At 46.1% G+C, this 21,173-nt stretch overlaps 1 protein-coding gene across 2 annotated transcripts in view; it reads right to left on the bottom strand.

The window, feature by feature from the left end:
• B4GALT2 (beta-1,4-galactosyltransferase 2) overlaps nucleotides 1–21,173 on the bottom strand; it is a 54,466-nt gene that overhangs the window by 16,232 nt on the left and 17,061 nt on the right. For both annotated transcript variants that reach the window (XM_075181582.1, XM_075181581.1), the window contains 2 exons: nucleotides 19,475–19,873; nucleotides 10,067–10,302 (listed from right to left, as the gene is read on the bottom strand). In XM_075181582.1, the coding sequence (XP_075037683.1) occupies nucleotides 10,067–10,302; nucleotides 19,475–19,796 (558 nt within the window). In that variant the 5' untranslated portion in view covers nucleotides 19,797–19,873. The remainder of the gene's footprint in view (nucleotides 1–10,066; nucleotides 10,303–19,474; nucleotides 19,874–21,173) is intronic.

The following is a 21,173-nucleotide window of genomic DNA, read 5'->3' as shown; positions in this document are numbered from 1 at the left end:
ACGCCAACCACACAACCTGGTACGAGACACCAACCACACGACCTGGTACGAGACGCCAACCACACGACCTGGTACGAGACACCAACCACACGACCTGGTACGAGACACCAACCACACGACCTGGTACGAGACACCAACCACACGACCTGGTACGAGACACCAACCACACGACCTGGTACGAGACACCAACCACACGACCTGGTACGAGACGCCAAACACACGACCTGGTACGAGACGCCAACCACACAACCTGGTACGAGACACCAACCACACAACCTGGTACGAGACACCAACCACACGACCTGGTACGAGACGCCAACCACACGACCTGGTACGAGACACCAACCACACGACCTGGTACGAGACACCAACCACACGACCTGGTACGAGACACCAACCACACGACCTGGTACGAGACACCAACCACACGACCTGGTACGAGACGCCAAACACACGACCTGAGACTGCTCCTTTACACTTTCTGCAGAGACCAGATTGAGTTGGACCAAACATGAATGGTTTCAATATTTGGGATGAAACATCTCCCAGGACAATGTAGAAGCACTAACGACAGACGGCAGATGAGAAATCAGAGGATTTTCCTGTCATACCAGCCACGTCTCACGGGATTAGAGGTATTAAAAATACATAAATCAAAGACTGACAGACATTAACAATGAAAAAACTCTGAATAAGAGAGAAATGAGATAAAAACAGCATGAATAATCCACATTACAGCGTGCGGCCCAGGCTCCGGTGAAAGTCACGGTGATATGATAGAAAGCTTTAATTAGCTTTTTTAATTATGAATTGCAATAGGTAAAAGACAAATGTAATTTACATTTCAATCTCAGGAAGACACATCCTAAAATGACTGATCCCATTTACCTTCCATCCCCGGACCGTCAGCACAGCGACCTCTGAGCTCTGCGCTGAACGATCATGAACAGCAGATATTAGCTGGCATAGGCAGCGGCTCTGTATATCGTACGGATGATGGCTCAGGGGTGGGTGATTATATAGTACCAGGGGCATTGCTCCATAAGTACCCTGTACGTCTGCAGGGTAAGGTGGGTACATACACTCAGCCTCTTGCCGGGTTCTGCTCCCTCGCTGCGGTGGGGTTATCACAACTTCATAGAAAAGCCATTGGAAGCAAACTAAATATTTCGTTAATGTACCACAAGATGACAACACACTGTCAAGCGCATGTGTATCTCTCGGATATCCCTCTGCTATACCCAAAATCTGCACCTCTTATCTATGCTCATCACCGGCTCCCGGTCCCAGTTACTGTTTTCTGGCTGCTCCTATGCTCCTCATACAACAGATCCCTGAACCGCCCTCTTACCCCGCCTCGGCCATTCTACCCCTCTACATAGTTCACATAAAACTTACATGTGTTCTTTCTATACTCAAACACCCCTCTGACCAACATCGCTGTGTGACTGGATCATATATCCCACTAAGCCAGTGGTTCCCAAACTTTTGCAGTTCGCAGCACCTTTAGAGTCTCCATAATTTTTTCAAGGCACCCCTCCAAAATAATTACTGAGCAGTCCTGTTTTAGAAGTAGTTGGGTCAAAAAAATGTAATAAGTATTTAGGTCAGGATAGAAATACTTATTTAGTTGTATGCGAAAAAATGCCCCCTCTGCATCCAGACACTCGGCCCACTCTGCCCCCAGACACTCTGCCCCCTTTGCATCCAGACACTCTGCCCCCTCTGCATCCAGACACGCTGCCCCCTCTCACACTGCCCCCTCTGCCCTCTCTCACGCTGTCCCCCTCCTCTGTCACGCTGTCCCCCTCTGCCCTCTCTCACGCTGTCCCCCTCCTCTGCCCTCTCTCACGCTGTTCCCCTCCTCTGTCACGCTGCCCCCTCTGCCCTCTCTCACGCTGTCCCCCTCCTCTCTCACGCTGTCCCCCTCCTCTGCCCTCTCTCACGCACCCTCTCACTCTGCCCCGCGCCAGCCATAGAAAAAACAAACAACACATAAACTTACCAATCCGCGCGGCCCCGGGACACGGCATCCTCCTCTCTCATGTGACAGCTGCGTGAGAGAGGAGGATACTGGGTCCCGGCGCCGCGCGGATTGGTAAGTTTATGTGTTGTTTGTTTTTTCTATGGCTGGCCCACGGCACCCCAGTGACAGCGCCGCGGCACCCCTGGGAGCCGCAGCGCACACTTTGGGAACCGCTGCACTAAGGCCTACATCCCAACGGGGCGGGCTGTGTGGTCATGTTACAATTGGGCCGTGTCGTCCAAACACCATTTATTGCAGTGCGCACCGGTGCATGCGGCACCCGTTCACCGCTGCTCTGCCATGTAGCGGTGAATGAGGCGTACGTCACAAATTTCCTACCCACGGTACAAAGCTGCCCAGATCAGAATGGGGGGACAGAGCCCTCAAATTGATATTTCCTACATAAATCGGGACAGCTCGAGGTATAACTAAGCACTTTGTACAACTGCCACCCCGCTGGACCGATATGCAGTATGTAGCACTTACCCTCATGTGTCTAACGCGCATTGTCCTACAGACTATAGGTCTATGAGAAGCGCCCTCTTATCTCTGGTGCTATATAGACAAATATCAATAATAATCTCTGCATGTCTATAACAGACCTGCTCTACCTCCACACCAACAGTCCCAGTTATATCACTAATGCTGCATATAATGATTGCCGTCCTCTGTCTTTTCCTTTTATATTGATGATTATTGATGATACTATCTACTTGATAATTGTCTCATTTGCTTTTACTGCTTTTCCGATTGATTATCCTGCAATAATTTAGCCCAGATGATGTTTATGTTTGGATTATTGCACCTGGTGCATCCGTGATGGGGGAGGGGGGGGGGGGGGTCTTCATTTGTCCTTGCTCCGATTTTCCCAACATAAGAATCTATTTCACGTAAAGATATAAAGATATAAAGATGTATCGGCCTTTATCTCAGGGCTCTATCTGGGAATTATGGGACTTCCTGACTTGTGCTACTTTCAATATGTCAGCAAATAGTGGCAGAAACATGGATGGTGGGTTCTGCGCTGGGATACTTCACATATACAGCTAAGTATTTCACTTACAATTTACTGCACTCCAAAAACAGAACAAAATCTTTTTCCCGGCAGCAAATTAGTAGAGATCACTGTTGTGAAACATTATGGCCGTTCCTTCCTGTATATCAGGCACCCGATAAATAAAAGGATGAGAAACCTTTACATTTACATGTTATAAACCTCTACTGACACATTTTTATAAACAGTCCCCAAAAAAAGACATAAACCGCTCGGGGCGATCACTTGGGCAAATGTCGTTCTGCGGTATTTAGAAGGACGCAATATCTCTGGCGGTTCCTCTGTCACCAATACCAGATGCTGCTGCTCTATCAGACTGTGGTATGTTAGATGTTACCTTGCCTCAAGCAGGGATACATTGTACAAGATTACTGTGTAATCTATGTGATTTCTGTAACAATTTCACCAACGACTGACAGTCCCGATGATCATGTAGATTCCTGTGTACTCACCTACAGGATTTACCTTAAGATCTGTGATCTTCATCTCTCATAACCATCTGCTGAAAAGATCCTGACTATGTACACTGTACAGATATCTACCTACACTGTTGGCGGTTAGTGCGTACACACTACCACATTTACCCAATATCGTTCCATTGCTGATCAAGATTTTTAGGAAGTTTAGAAAACCACAATAAACAATACAATATGATGCGATAAACCATGATTGTGGGAGCGTACACACTGTTACAATCAATATCTGACCAAATGTTTGTTTATCGTGTGATCTGCATGATAATTGCATAGATGTGTACCCAGCTATACTAATTACCTGTATATAATCTATTGACCCATAACTATCGCTATATGTAACTATATCTATCGCTATATGTAACTATCTCTATCCATCTATACATACGCACATGGCCGCCACCTTTGGAATAGCTCTGACTCCCAAAGGGCCAATTATAAGTTCTCTACAGATGTCCCCTCAGCTCAGATATACAAGTTAATGGTCTATCAGATACCTTTTACTGTCAGAGTATAGGCAATAGTGAAGGCTGTCAGCGTTCATATACATGAATATACTGATGGTTTATGATCAGCGGTTACAATACTAAACTGTGATAATGCCCCAGCTGCAGGGCACAGAGGCAGACGTAGCTCTGAATACCCCAGAGGCATAATTACCATACACTACTATTCTCCATTCACCCATGGAAGGGGTACGGTGTATAATACAGGTGAGTGTACACAGGGGAAGCACTGGGTCTATGCAGGTTATACAGTATGATGGGACATTTCTCTGTCCCCGGTACACTGATAAAACCCAGCGTTACGGGACAGAGTCACAGTGAGCTGTAACAGGGTGATCAGTAAGAGCTGGCATGTTCCTGTGTACAGGTTATCAGTCTAGATTTGTTTGAGGACTGCAGGATGAAGAGATGGGGCAGATGGTTTTGCCCCAGGCTGGATAGGGGCAGCCTGCAACGATTACCCCCTAATAGGAGGAACACTACAGAGGATACGCGGTTACTGTAACACTGATACCATGTATCATACAGTAACTGTTGTCATGGCAACAAGTGTTCCAGCAGAGTGAACGTGACAGGGGGAAGCCAGGAATAATTATATACATCCCAGCAATGGGGATTTTCTCAGGACATTAGGGGAATGTAGAAGTTAATGTGTCAGGAGGGAATTCTTTACACATCTAAGCATTGGATTATGTAGCATGATATTAAGCACAGACAGGGGTGATATGCAGAGGTACAGATCCCCTCCATGTTTCCAGCCAATTGTAATTAGGATAATGGAGTGTGTTCAATGCGGCAACAACAAATATTATTTTTAGGGTTGAGTTGGAATAGACACCCCAAAATACAGCGGACACCCCCAGAATACAGCGCCCCAGGTTCCGTTACAAGATGAAATAAAGGAATGGGGGAGAAATGCAGAAAGTTGGGGTATTTCCTCATTCCAGCCCCCCCCCCCCCCCTTCCTCTTGGCTGCGCTCTCTGGCGCCATCTTCCTCATAATAACAGAGATGGGAGAGATTCAGTTCCCCAGCACAATTCTTAGTAGGGTAAAGCAGACACTGGCCAAGAAGTGGAGGGAAAAGGATGGAAACAGCGGCCACCGATTTACGCCTCAGTTATATTGTGGGATAAACTGATATTCAGCCGATCACTTCACGGGAGCTGCCTAAAAACCGATCCATACCGACCAACCGTCCCAATCTAGACGGGACAGTCCTGATTAGCGGACCTCGAATGGGGTGGAGCTTTGTCCAAAAGTGGATGTTTTCTGCGGGGTTTGGGTTGAGCAGTGGTGGGGCTTATTTTGTCCTGATTTTCAAGTATAAATGACGGAAGATATATTGTATCACTCGCTAACTTCACTAACGCAGGTACACCATGAAGTGATAAGTCGCACATTTACAAATGTTATATATATATATATATATATATATATATATATATATATATATTATATGAAGTGTCCCCTCCCACATTAAAGCCTCAAACACACAAAAGAAGCCACTAGCATTGTGCTAACATTTGCTGAGCAGGAGTGTGAGTTATTGTTCTCAGTTATCAGACATTTCAGACTGACTGTGGTGTCATTCAATAAGCTCACCAACAGGAAGTCTGCTGTGTGCAGTGATATATCTTCCCTCCGAGACCACAGCTTTACCTCAGATAACTTCAGTTCTGATAAAGCTGTAAGTGTTATTTGTAGATATTGTATATAAATCAAATCTGTAATTTGGGATAAGTGACCTCTTTAATCTGCATTCTCCTGGAGATTTTATAGACTGTGGGTGACCTGGAGGTTACCTGGGTTGTATTATATGATTATTACGGGTCCGTTTGAATGGTAAATAAGCTTTGAGCATCGCTGGGATAAACGCATTACCAGGATTACTCTGCGATAAAACACCTTCTAATGTATCCCCTGTAGAATAATGCCCCATACACCACTGGCATCATGCAGAAGGAGAATATTGGCTAATTTGAGCAATTTACTAGTTTCCAACTACATAGTCCACACACTGCTCTGTGTCCCAAAGTCAGACTGGAAGCTTCAGATGGGTGTAAACTACGATCAACAGGTCAACAGGTCCCATATTATCCTGTTGTCCACACAGTAAACATGTACAGACTCTACTGTCCCACCTCTTCCCCAATGTGCCCTCCTGCCACATCCTGGACCTCTGTGTGTGATGTAATGACGCTCCGACACCACAGGCAGACCAGTGGAGAGCTAGTGGTGAGCTAGTGGAGAGCTGGCAGTGAGCTAGTAGTGAGTTAGTGGAGAGCTAGCGGTGAGTTAGTGGAGAGCTAGCGGTGAGTTAGTGGAGAGCTAGAGGTGAGCTAGCGGAGAGCTAGCGGAGAGCTAGCGGTGAGCTAGCGGAGAGCTAGCGGTGAGCTAGCGGAGAGCTAGCGGTGAGCTAGCGGAGAGCTAGCGGTGAGTTAGTGGAGAGCTAGCGGTGAGTTAGTGGAGAGCTAGAGGTGAGCTAGAGGTGAGCTAGCAGAGAGCTAGAGGTGAGCTAGCGGAGAGCTAGCGGTGAGCTAGCGGTGAGTTAGGGGAGAGCTAGCGGTGAGCTAGCGGTGAGTTAGGGGAGAGCTAGGGGAGAGCTAGCGGTGAGATAGCGGAGAGCTAGAGGTGAGCTAGAGGTGAGCTAGAGGTGAGCTAGTGGAGAGCTAGGGGTGAGCTAGTGGAGAGCTAGGGGTGAGCTAGCGGTGAGATAGCGGAGAGCTAGGGGAGAGCTAGCGGTGAGATAGCGGAGAGCTAGAGGTGAGATAGCGGAGAGCTAGTGGAGAGCTAGCGGTGAGTTAGTGGAGAGCTAGCGGAGAGCTAGAGGTGAGCTAGCGGAGAGCTAGAGGTGAGCTAGCGGAGAGCTAGAGGTGAGCTAGCAGAGAGCTAGCGGTGAGCTAGAGGTGAGCTAGAGGTGAGCTAGTGGAGAGCTAGCGGAGAGCTAGCGGAGAGCTAGCGGAGAGCTAGGGGTGAGTTAGGGGTGAGTTAGCGGAGAGCTAGCGGAGAGCTAGCCGTGAGCTAGTGGTGAACTAGTGGTGAGTTAGTGGAGAGCTAGAGGTGAGTTAGCGGAGAGCTAGAGGTGAGCTAGCAGAGAGCTAGCGGTGAGCTAGAGGTGAGCTAGAGGTGAGCTAGTGGAGAGCTAGCGGAGAGCTAGCGGAGAGCTAGCGGAGAGCTAGCGGAGAGCTAGGGGTGAGTTAGGGGTGAGTTAGCGGAGAGCTAGCGGAGAGCTAGCCGTGAGCTAGTGGTGAACTAGTGGTGAGTTAGTGGAGAGCTAGAGGTGAGTTAGCGGAGAGCTAGCGGAGAGCTAGAGGTGAGCTAGCGGAGAGCTAGAGGTGAGCTAGCGGAGAGCTAGAGGTGAGCTAGCGGAGAGCTAGAGGTGAGCTAGCGGAGAGCTAGCGGAGAGCTAGAGGTGAGCTAGCGGAGAGCTAGCGGAGAGCTAGCGGAGAGCTAGCGGTGAGCTAGCGGAGAGCTAGAGGTGAGCTAGCGGAGAGCTAGAGGTGAGCTAGCGGAGAGCTAGAGGTGAGCTAGCGGAGAGCTAGAGGTGAGCTAGCGGTGAGCTAGAGGTGAGCTAGCGGAGAGCTAGAGGTGAGCTAGCGGAGAGCTAGAGGTGAGCTAGAGGTGAGCTAGAGGTGAGCTAGCGGAGAGCTAGCGGAGAGCTAGCGGAGAGCTAGAGGTGAGCTAGCGGAGAGCTAGAGGTGAGCTAGCGGAGAGCTAGAGGTGAGCTAGCGGAGAGCTAGAGGTGAGCTAGCGGAGAGCTAGAGGTGAGCTAGCGGAGAGCTAGAGGTGAGCTAGCGGAGAGCTAGAGGTGAGCTAGCGGAGAGCTAGAGGTGAGCTAGCGGAGAGCTAGAGGTGAGCTAGCGGAGAGCTAGAGGTGAGCTAGCGGTGAGCTAGAGGTGAGCTAGAGGTGAGCTAGCGGAGAGCTAGAGGTGAGCTAGCGGAGAGCTAGAGGTGAGCTAGCGGAGAGCTAGCGGAGAGCTAGCGGAGAGCTAGCGGTGAGCTAGCGGAGAGCTAGAGGTGAGCTAGCGGAGAGCTAGAGGTGAGCTAGCGGAGAGCTAGAGGTGAGCTAGCGGAGAGCTAGAGGTGAGCTAGAGGTGAGCTAGCGGAGAGCTAGAGGTGAGCTAGCGGTGAGCTAGAGGTGAGCTAGCGGAGAGCTAGAGGTGAGCTAGCGGTGAGCTAGAGGTGAGCTAGAGGTGAGCTAGCGGTGAGCTAGAGGTGAGCTAGCGGAGAGCTAGAGGTGAGCTAGCGGAGAGCTAGCGGAGAGCTAGAGGTGAGCTAGCGGAGAGCTAGCGGAGAGCTAGAGGTGAGCTAGCGGAGAGCTAGAGGTGAGCTAGCGGAGAGCTAGAGGTGAGCTAGCGGAGAGCTAGAGGTGAGCTAGCGGAGAGCTAGAGGTGAGCTAGCGGTGAGCTAGAGGTGAGCTAGCGGTGAGCTAGAGGTGAGTTAGCGGAGAGCTAGAGGTGAGTTAGCGGAGAGCTAGCGGTGAGCTAGAGGTGAGCTAGCGGAGAGCTAGAGGTGAGCTAGCGGAGAGCTAGAGGTGAGCTAGCGGAGAGCTAGAGGAGAGCTAGAGGTGAGCTAGCGGTGAGCTAGCGGTGAGCTTACATCACAGCCGCTGCCAGAGAAGACTGGTGAAGGGTGTGGGTTATTTTACCAGCACTGACACTCGCCATGTTCCAGCGTCTGCAGCTCATATAACATTTACGTCTGTCAGTCTCTAACATGAAGGGTTTCCATAGACAGCACATTATTATCTATTGTGTTCACTTCTCTAATAAACAAACAGCAGCAGCAGAAACACTGACCCAGAGATCTCACCATCTATTGTTATTCAGAGCTTAATCCGCAGCTTAGAAACAAATTACCGACAACACAAAGCATGATTAAGAAACTCTATTTAATTGGAGTTAGCGCACAAGTAATTGGTTTGTAGTTTACGCATTAAAAGAATCTGTGGCATAAATCACTACTCACCCGTCTCACTAAACCTCACAAGATATTGTAACTGGCTCATGTGTGTATGTGTCTGTATGTATGTAGGTATGTATGTGTGTGTGTGTGTGTGTATGTATGTATGTATGTATGTATGTATATGTATGTATGTGTGTGCATGTGTGTATGTATGTGTGTGTGTATGTGTGTGTGTGTCTGTATATGTATGTATGTATATGTATGTATGTATATGTATGTATGTGTATGTATATGTATGTATGTGTGCGTGTATGTATGTATATGTGTGTGCGTGTATATATGTATGTATGTATGTGTATGTATGTATGTGTGCGTGCGTGTGTATGTATATATGCATGTATGTATATGTATGTATGTATGTATGTGTATGTATGTATGTGTGCGTGCGTGTGTATGTATGAATGTATGAATGTGTGTATGTATGAATGTATGTATGTATGCGTGTGTGTGTATGTATGTATATATGTGTGTGTTCGTTTGTGTATATGTTTATGTGCGTGTGTGTTCGTTTGTAACAGACAGCTGCTAGAACAGAAACTATCTGGTGACGTAACTGAAATTAGATCAGGGGGCTTATTACCTAAACTGTGACCATTTGTACACGGAGCATTCACATCCTGTGTCGCCTCCCCGTATCCTGCACTATGGACACAAAGCCCGTTCCCCAATACCCTCCAAGGGGGTCCGGGCCCATCGCGACATTCAAGGTCTTCCATAGTAAAAGTAAACAAGTATTCTACCACTAGGGGGAGCTGTTACTATGGAGTCTAGAACCCATATTTCACTATATCATTCTGGCTATATCCCAGTGTTTATGAGAGACAGAGGAGGGAGCGGAGAGGGCGGAACAGATTGAGGAGAGAGGGGGCGGAGAAGGAGAGAGGTGAGGGGGGAGACGTGAGTGTAGGGGGGGGAGGGGTGGTGGGCCCTCTGTCCAGGCCCTTCTGCTTTCTAGGTATTGGAATCTATCTGCTCGGGGGTTTGTTCCGACCTGGCGTATTCCAGAACAGATAGCGACGTCAGACAGGGGGCGCTGCTCACCTGGTTGATGATGTAGATCCCGTACCCCACCTTCTGGCGCCTCAGTATGGGGTGGAGATAATGCAGCCAGTATTTCAGGTGATGGTCCCGGTGTCGGAATGGAAGGATAATGGCCACTCTCTCTTTGGGCTGGCAGTCCCCTGGGGTGTACCTTCCACCATCCGTCACGTCAGGGTTCTCTCGCTGTACCCGCTCCATGCTCATGGGGGAACTAAACTCAATCAGCAGGCGGCCAACTGGAGGAGAGAAAGGAGACCGGTCAGGAACCGTCATCCAGGCCAACATTCATACTGCACAGAAACCATCTCCCCCTCATTAAAGACACTCAGTGCAAGGACTACAACAGCCAGAAATGGAGGTTACCCGCTGTACCACGTTGGTGCTTTATATAAAACAAACAATGACCTTACAGCCCCAACATAATCACCATATATCATACGCTGGCAGCCGCTAACTGATGCCAGAGACGCCTCTATACCAGATACCCATTAGTTTCCAGCCATGAAATCTCACATTTTGGCTGTTACTAAATTCGTCTGAGTCAGAACCAGAAATGGGGTCATTTGTCCTCAGGTCCGACAGGTTCATTCTGTACCCATTGTGTACAGAGCGTCCCGCTTGGGCCAGGACTAACATGATCCGATTATCCTTCCGGCAGTGAGTGCGTTGGCTGGGTGACAGCACTCTTAGTAACGAGAACATTAATATGTGAAGATTTGAAGACAATAATGAGATCTGATGTGGAGACATTAAGTCTTTTCTTATCCATAACAATTACTATAAAAAGGGCAGTGGCCTAGTGGTTAGCACTTCTGTCTTACAGCACTGGGGTCATTAGTTCAATTCCTGACCATGGCCTTATCTGTGTGGAGTTCGTATGTTCTCCCCGTTTCCTCCCACACTACCTAGTAGGTTAATTGGCTGCTATTAAATTGACCTTAGGGGTATATTTACTAAACTGCAGGTTTGAAAAAGTGGAGATGTTGCCTATAGCAACCAATCAGATTCTAGTTATCATTTATTTAATACATTCTAGAAAATGCGGGTCCAGCCACCTCAATTATACAGTGCCCTACTTCAAGGCGGGTTTCCAGGCACTAGGAAACCCCCATCGGATTGCCTAAACTGTAAGCTCCAATGGGGCAGGGACCGATGTGAGTGAGTTCTCTGTACAGAGCTGCAGAATTAGTGGCGCTATATAAATAAATGGTGATGATGATAATTAATATCATCACCTCAAGGCTGTGAGAATTATGTAACTTTACATCTGTTACTTGTAAAGCTAAGATGTGCGTCTGTTACACACTTCTAAATACAGCTCATGTATATATTTCCCCTCTAGGGAACGTACAGTGACTGTTATACCCCCTTATGACTTTAATATTAACCCATATGCTTCTATACAGAGGACATGAGGAGCTCATAGCAATGATCAGACCCAGATATCGGTACCATATTCATGTTTGCAGATGATAATAAGCTATGTGGGGTTATAAAGACGTAAGAGAATAGAATCACACACACTCGGTGTATACACACACACACACTCACGCTTCTGGGATTCACAAGACTTAGGTGTATCTCTGTGTGTATATATTTATCTGTGTATAAGGACCACACTTAGTTCTCTGTATGAATACACTGACTATACAACTGGGATATACAAGAATACAACATGATATCGCACAAGTCAAATCTCTGAGCAGCTAATTAAATTGTACAGGGGAAAATAATATGTTCAGACACTAATTATTCCGGCAGAAGCTCAGATTTCTCACAAACACGACACCAATAGAAAACCAATCTGTCCTGGGGATTAAGGAACGAAAAACATGCGTCATCCAATCACAAGAGGCTTATTGCGGGTAATACATACACACAAACATCAGAATAACCTGCAGCATAGACACACCCACACATGCAATGCACATAAACACCACTAGCACAATCAGAAAAACATGCAGCGTACAGACACACACATACAACACACACACACATACACCCAACACACACACACACACGCACACACCTAGCACGCATATCTTATTAGGAGCCGTAGGTTGTCCACAAACTGCTGGGAGACCCGGGCCAGGACCATTCATAGGGATTATGGCCCCTGCCAGATTTTGATTCCGGGCCACCTCTCCATAAAAGAGTTTGAAAAATGTTATATCTCTATGTCTAATTAATAAAATTAGGTAAGATCAATAGTTTAATTTGTTTTGTGTTGGATGAATGAAACAAATCGTAACATCTATGGAAAACCAATGACGGCGGGCAGAGAGAGCCGCTACACACGTTATACACGGGGGGTGGTACGTTGGGTATGGCCAGGTCCTGTGGGTCAGAGGATCAGCTGGAGACTGTAGATGTAACTATTACTGTACATTTATAGGGATGTATATCAGTGGTTCTAATGACACCACCACACGGCCCCCAGGTTACATGACCGGCACCTAGTGACATGGGACTTCGGGAGACCCGCGACTGAATGCCCAGCAACGTTTTTGAATTCTTTCAGGCCATAAATATTAGCGTTACACTCAGAGCTGCCACCAGTTACCTCCATTTCTAACGAGTATCCGGGATTTTCTGATTTTTCCTAAATTCCCAACAGCACACAAAGGTTTAAGCCCCGACCGAGAAGGCACGTTGTTTTAGGCATTGTATCCCTTTCTGAATATTCTTCAACCCTTGGTCACATCACCCCCCTCTTATATACTGGACTCCGCCAATATTCTGCAGAGCTTGACCCATCACATTATAGATGGATGCTGCTTCATTTTATTCTCTCAGCTCTTAAACACCGTCTAGTTAATTATTTCGATCAGCCCACTTTGTATGTTCACACCACAGTTACAGCAGAATGTTTTCTGTTAACAGGAAATTATTTCTGTTCTGATATTGTTCTCTATCACCAGTGGAACAGTAATGGGCACCAACTTTGCTCCCACATACATCAACCTGCACAGATATTCCATATTACAATGTGTCCAAACTCTGTAATCATTTACAGCAGGTGCATTAATCTTTGTAATACACAAGTGTTTATAATAAACATTGAAGCGATAACATAAGACTATAAGCAGCGACCTCAGAAAATGAAGACATTTACATCTATTAGCAAAACGTGTGCATTATTGACAAATCCCATCACGCCTCCCTCTGGGACAGCTTGAATGTTGCTTTTTCTGCTAAAACAGCACAGCGTGGGTTCTGTGGTGAGCGCTGAACTGACGGTGAGATGCTCATATAGAATCCTCAGCGTTTAGTCGCTGTTGTGATACAAAGTGTTCCACATTGAGTCCTAATAACTGTTTTCAGCAAAGTGTTGGACATTAGCAGAAATCTGTTTGATTAGCGTGAGAACAATATGGAAGACAATTCATTTTATCTGAACCAATCAATTATAGCTCCTCCCGCTCATTAATAAATGTTGAGTTATAGCTCAATACAATTTGCCAGTGTAGAATTGTGCACATTTAGAGGGTTTGTTGGGACAAAACTGTATAATAAATAGTGTGATTTTCTGGGAGAACAGGAGACGGTTTGTCACATAAACGTTATTGAGTGCTCCCAATAGGTTCCAGATTCTCGTCTTATCCGTCCCTCGGCGAACAAAAGAAAAACTGCAGGAAAAACCTAATTGCCACAGAAATCTAAACTGCTTCAATCAGCATTAGAGCTGGATTTGGCTAATGTCATTTCAAGATTATTGTAGAGTAATTACCGGAGAAGAGAGCATTAATCTGTGTATAAAATGCTAACACAATTATCAAACGCTATGTTGGAACCTGCAGGAAGAGGAAGGGTAACATGAAGGCTCTCCACCTATGAGAACTGTGTAATATAATATATGGTGTACTCTCATGTATGAGGTATAGCTCTGTGCATCAATCCTGTAATAGACATCAGAATTAATGAAACACAAATATGTCATTAGTGCTAGAACAAAGTAGTGGCTGATACTTAGTAACAAAGGTGCAGTAACCGTAGCAACACAACACTTGCTCTCACTGATCAGAGATAAACAGACGTTATCAGTTATTGCACCGTGCAAATTTGCACCACAGTCACTAAATAATCCCAGTGATTGATGGAAATCTGATGGCTCTGGCCCACGAAGCTCACAATCATATGATGAACTAAAAAAAAGAATCCTTAGTTTAGAATTTAAGAGCTTGATCATGTTTAGAGAGTGTAACATTGTGGAAATAGAGGAAAGAGATAAAAATAGAAGCTTTCAATGAAGGGGGACCCCTGGTGTCAATGGGAGATGACAGACACCTCAACAGCGCAGCAACTCCATATATTCACTGTGGGAGTCTTAAATGGGAATCTGATTAATTAGTCAGATGGAACGAACGTCTAACATCTCTCAGGATGGCTACAGATCATGGAATTATTGCATGAATTTTGCTTATTTAGATGCAGAGAGATACGGGTTAGTGCCGCAGCTACAGAATAGGGACCCACGTGGTGTCCTCGTTACAAGTGACAGAGGACAAGACAACACTGGTACATTCTCCCCGTTCAGGTTTTGTTTCCGCTGTTGGCAGTTTAGCTCCCGCACCGGATGATTCCACCCTGCGAGAGCGACCCCTGAAATCTGACGCTTCAAACAGGCGCATCCATCCGTGCAGCCTTCACATATCACAGGGAGCTTTCAGGGGGGACAATCCGAACAGCCGGTGAAAGGGAGGTTGGGAGCTTTGAAGTGGAAATGAGCAGATGGATTGTGGAGTCTTTTCACCCCCCCCCCCCTGTCCTACAATTACATTGGGAGAATTCAGCTCACAGATAAATGTTCGCTGTTTCTCAAAAGGTTCAGTGGAATGAAATATTCCCTTATCTGCTGCTTCTCCAATGTCCCCAATAAGAAAATGTGACAGATATACAGGCAGCGGCCTCACACAAAGCAACAAGACTAACACAGCCACCAAGAGAATATTAACCCATCACACAAGTCCGGGGCAGGTGTGGGAGAAGAGCCGCACAGAGGGAGACAACTGGGGAAGGCCGAGGGGGTATAATCACATGAGGGCCACATCTGCTCCGAGGGCCCGCACACACTGCTGGTTTAACAATTCTGTCTCTCTGCCGGTATCTTTTCGTCATTATTCCAGCAGAGGTTAGTCCACACGAAAGCAGCTATTCAAAGCTCAGAGTCAGCAAAGTAGTTCTTAAACGTTAACATTCAGGAGTCCGGCTATACACCCTGGTATCATCATCATCATTATTATTTATTTATATAGCGCCACTAATTCCACAGCGCTGTACAGAGAACTCACTCACATCAGTCTGGTATCACTGGTACACACTGGTATCATCACCTCACAGCACTGGGGTCATGAGTTTGATTCCCGACCATGGTCTTATCTGTGAGGAGTTTGTATCTTCTCCCCATGTTTGCGTGGGTTTCCTCTGGGTGCTCCGGTTTCCTCCCACACTCCAAAAACATACTGATAGGTTAATTGGCTGCTATTAAATTGACCCTAGTCTCTATTGCTCTGTATGTTAGATAATTTAGCATGTAAGCTCCAATGGGGCAGGGACTGATGTGACCGAGTTCTCTGTACAGCGCTGCGGAATTAGCAGCGCTATATAAATAGCTGCTGCTGATGATGATTACTCCTATTCTGAAATAACCTACACTCACCCCATACGCTTCCTTTCTCACACAACCTATTGGATCTCATTCAGGCTTTTGTTCCCAACAGAGACTGCGCTGACCAAGGTTGTCAATGATTTGATCACTGCTAAAACTAAAGGTGATTACTCTCTCCTAATTCTCCTGCATCTCTCTGCTGCATGTGACACTGTTGACCACTCTCTCCTCATACAGACGCTACAATCCCTAGGTCTTGAAGGCACTGTCCTATCCTGGTTCTCATCCTATATACCCACTGCTGCAGATAATGGAGGGCGCCATTTTGTGGGCTGGACAAATATTCAAGAGAGTGAAGCGATTTGCTAATAAGTAGTGACATCAGTGAGGCACGAGGCACGGTGCACCAAGGAGGTACACTGAAAATTACAGGATGTTTTACAAAGTAAAAAGAGGTCCTATCACCCGACCAGTTGCTGAAGTCGGCACGACGGCCCAGCAGAGGATAATTCACAGATTGTGGATCACACACAGATCCCTCTACACATCCGTCACTGGCACCAGCCTGGAGGAGGGGAGGGGGGGGGGCAGTAATAATCATAGCAATTAATGCATTAACCAGCACAGACGCTGCGGCTTATTATCACGCTGCCCGCTGTGCGATGACTGCTCCGTTCCTGCTGCTGGACCCTGCCTGGTATTAACCCCTTCCGCAGCTTCATCAATTAACACTGATGTGACTGTAAACAAGGTGGAATCACAGGAAACTCCTTATTATGCTGATGCTCTGCAGTAAGTTTCATGTCTCTGTGATGAAGGAATTAAGTGGTTTCCAGCCGTTCAGACGAGCGGAGGAAAGTACAACCTCATCCTGTGCTGGAAGTATCTGTGTATCCTGTGGTTTGGAAGTGATAGTCCCCATATCCATTGTCCCTGGGTCTGTCCTACACCTGCACCCACTACAGCGTAATACGTTTCGGTGTAAGCAGGAGCTGCAAACTCCGACACCCCTAACTTTTTTTTTAAATGCAAATTTGGTTAAAGAAAATACTATAATAGTTGTGTCAGGGAAGACAAAAAAATATCAGGGTTGGATTAAACACACGGGGTAAATGTATCAAGCTGAGAGCTTTCCTGCGGGTTTGAAAAGTGGAGATGATGCCTTTAGCAACCAATCAGATTATAGCTATCAATGATTTACAATTCTGAGTCTCTGTAAGATGGCAGCCCCCACATTGCAGTTACTTCTTTCATGTATTGGAGAATTCTGGATATAACCTAACAATGGGAGTGAAAGGCGCTGTCAGTCTGTACGTTTTTATTAAAGTTGGAATTGATTCATATTCAACTTCCCAGAATGCGCCTCCCATTAATCACGCTGGGCCCAGATTGCACCGGATACGTGCGAGCTGCCAACACTCCTGTGGAGTTCACACTTGTGGCCAAAGACATTGGCGCCCTGGCAGCGTTGTCTAATAATACTCTATGACTTCCACAAAATGATAAAATTAAAAAAATATTTTGGTATCCACATATGTATTCCTTTGGTTTGCAGTGAAATAAAATATAAAAAGCATAAAAAAATGATTACGTTGTAGCTTATTCCACACAGGAAAACTTAAATGGGCTGCACAGAATGATTGACACCTTTAAGTAGAACTAATTAGATTACAAGCAGGTGATTCTGTGAACTCACCGGTGGTGATTAGCAGGTGTCTGTAATATAAAAATCACTCATTGAATGCGCTTGAATAGAGAAAAGGACTCATTCTCCCGTTCTGTGTCCCTGTGTACTGCAGTGAGGAGAAAGACAGCCAGAGAATTGTCTCAGGAGGTCAGACTGAAGACTGTAACCAAGCATGGACAATCTCAAGGCTGCAAATCAATCACCAGAGACCTTGATTTCTCGTTTCCACCAGATGTAATGTTATCAGTAAGTGTAAGGTCTGCTGCATTTTAAGAAACCTTCCTGGAAAGAGAAAGCTTAAAGATTGCAGCACAGGATTGTTCAAATGGTGGAGAGAGCCTCAATCCACTGCCAAATCAGACACAAGGTACGGCGGTCACACATCATCCGTCACACAAGTAAAGGGGGTTATGTGGTAAGAGAGAGAGAGACAGAGAGACATAAGAAGCCAGATTGGAATTCGCCAAAACACAGCTGAACATTCCTAATGCCTTCTGGGAGAATGTCCTGTGGACAGATGAGACCACATTGCAGCGTTTTAGTAAAGCCCATCATCCCTAGATTTACAGAAAGTAATATAAACAAACACCCTACCTACAGTCAGACATGGAGGAGGTCCAGTGATGTTTAATGGTTGCTGTGCAGCATCTGGTACTGGGTGTCTTGAACGTGTGCATGGCATCATGGGTCTGGAGATTACCAGGACATTATGGAGCAACCCAGTGTCAGAAAGCTGGGCCTCCATCGAAGGTAATGGGTCTTCCAGTAGGGCAATGACCCCAAACACACGTCACAAAGCACCCAGAATGGTGCAAGACAAGATGCTGGACTGTTCTGAAGTGGCAGCAGTGAGTCCAGATGTAAATCCCATAGGACACCTGTGGAGAAGTCTGAAAACAGCAGTTGGGAGAAGACACCTTCTAGAAGGGTAACTGGGTCTCCCAAGGAGTTGAGCTGTGCACGTTTCCATACACAGCCGTTATCTACAGCAGGACAGACAACAAATGGTTCGGCCTCATTCAATCCTTGTAGAGAAAAATACTGTACTGACATCACTGTGCAAAGTGCAGGAAGTGTGGAAATAAAGTGGTTTTCTGTCTGCTCCAAGTTCCAGCCTGACACAGGATACGATGGAGGAGGGGGTCGGATCAGCTGTATCTCATGGTTACATCGTATCCATATTGGTTGCTCTGCTGTAATATGACTTCCCAGAAACAGAAGATACATGTGTAAAGACTATGCAACAATTAGCAGCACTTGGTATCTATTAATATCCTGCAGAAACAGCGATTACTCCAGGGAGTAAATGTATCAAGCTGCGGGTTTGAAAAAGTGGAGGTGTTGCCTATAGCAACCAATCAGATTCTAGTTATTTATTTAGTACATTCTACAAAATGATAACTAGAATCTGATTGGTTGGTATAGGCAACATCTCCACTTTTTCAAACCCGCAGTTTGATACATTTAACCCCAGAAGTAACCTCAATAAAGATTGTGTTTGCTCTAGAAAGAAAGAATCCTGGATGTCCGTTTATTAAGTGGTTATTTCCCAGGGTAACGTTCTCTGTGGCAATAACCTGCGGTGTAACTATCAGAAATGGAAGAGGACGCAGGCGTTACGGATCTGTGGAACAATGGCCACACGGGTACAGATTTGGTCAGCCATGGCACCAAGTTAGTTAGCCCAATCCTCACAGAGCAAATCTGATAACGTTGGACAAAAATGGCTCTTTCATGGTGGAAACCATTGATAGGTGCAGTCTGAGTATTGTTATGTACCTGAATAGGGTGGTCTTTTCCTTTCACAAGTGATGTCCTGTTCACCCCACCATTACTCTACGCTGTGATATACGAGGGTCTGCGATGAACATTTACCCAGAAATATTACAGTAACTGGTGATGAATTGTCACAACAAATAATATTATAATACACGGGAAGAGTTTATAACTAGAGGTAATAGCAGAAAGATTTGATATTTTAGTTTGAGGTGAGGAAAGACGTTCAGACCATATGAAAGAGTCTTTGTGAGCAGGCGGAACGTGTCTTCCACAGACCTGTCCCTGCGTCAGACGTCGGTCCGACCATCACACAACAAACATAACCGCTACTTACCCAGACCAGGCGGAGAGTCGGGGCAGGGGAGCAGCGGCTTCTCGGTGACTGTCTGATTAAATTCCAGTTTGGCACTTGGTGTAAACGCTTCCACGCCGGACGTGGCGGCGGCATAGCTGTGGACGGTTCCGTTGGGCCGTGAGCAGTTGTAGTACGGATGCGCCCGAGATGAGTTCCTGACGTTGAACCGATTGAAGAAGTCCAAGCGTTGGGCGTAGACGTCGAAGTAGAGGATCATGATAATAACGAAGTGCACCAGGCACAGCAGGAGAACGGCCTTACAGATCCTCTCTAGGGTGACTCCCAGCAGCAGTCTGGTCATCTTCTGTAGTGGTGGTGGGCAGGCAGGACAACATGTGCCCCCCAGGGGTGGGAGTCCAGCACCGTCCGGAACAGATCCTGGAGAGGAGAACAATGCAATAGTATCACATATATATGAAAGTAACAGGTGGGATCCCAATAAAACACACATTACTATCTATCATTTATCATCTATATGAACAATGTAAATCAGTTTAATGACGTGATAAGTATTATATTAAACACCAAACAATAAATCCATAATATAATAAGTTATTATTATTGTCTGTCTGTGTTCAAAAATGTACAAAGTAAAAGACTATAAACCGATTATTTACACTATTGCGGACAATGTCCCTGGATTCCAGGACGACTACGGGAGATGAACCTGTTCTCTGCACCTGATTTCATGCGTTACATGACAGATAAGACGCAGCTCAGCCTGTCCCAGGAGACGGTAGACGTTCCATGCAGGTGTCCTGCATCTCGGAATGACTACGGATGTACTTAGATCAGCAGAGCTGATGGGAATTAATGACTGTTTTACAGTACTGGAGCCGGCATCAGGCAGCTGATACTGACCCTGCAAACCTCACGTTACTCTGAGACCAACATACTGGAGTCATAATTACTGAGCACCGAGATCCCCACAAATGATGAGTCAGGTGGGTGAAGAAGGTGATCTTACAAAACTAAAATCATCACTGATAACCATAATTACCTGTATAATTACTGTCACATATACCAGCTGTCGCCCACACATGTATGACAAGAACACACGTGACCCGATAACCTTACACTAGAATATTATAAATATGATGACGCTACATGCACTGGCTACCAGGTCCCATACAATCCATGTTAAAGCAACTGAGCAATTGGGAACCTACAGGGGGAGGGGTCTTTTTTTCCTCATTACCTTAATTTCCAGCTGAAACATTGTATCAAACTCCTCCTAGATTCAGCAGAAACTAATCTCCTTTTCAGGAGTCTTGCCCTGAATTATTTATACCCGCTCAGGTTTCTTCTGCCGCGTATTTCTCTAAACATTATAGATCTACAGACTTATTTACTGTTCGTAACCTACATTACTGCTGCAAATCAGAGGCAAGAGCTTGAGGGACTGGTTTGCAGACTCCTAGGTAACAGGAGCTATGTACAGACTGCAGGTCAGTGGAGTCATAATGAAAGACTGAGCCCATAGAGTAACAGTAAACATAACTGACACACTATGCTTTATCAATTTAGCTTTTTGTCCTATATCTGTATTCTTTGCATCATTAAAAAAAAAAAAAAAAGTAGGAAAAAAAGAGTATTATTTACTGGGGCACTCTGGAATGTGTCAGAGACTACACTCAAAATGTTACATTTGTATTATCAATTCCCTTAAAATATATAT

The sequence above is a fragment of the Mixophyes fleayi genome, chromosome 8, assembly GCF_038048845.1.
Source record: "Mixophyes fleayi isolate aMixFle1 chromosome 8, aMixFle1.hap1, whole genome shotgun sequence".
Classification (NCBI taxonomy): Eukaryota; Metazoa; Chordata; class Amphibia; order Anura; family Limnodynastidae; genus Mixophyes; species Mixophyes fleayi.
Note: the sequence above shows the minus strand (reverse complement) of the source record. Positions and strands in the feature narration are given on the sequence as shown.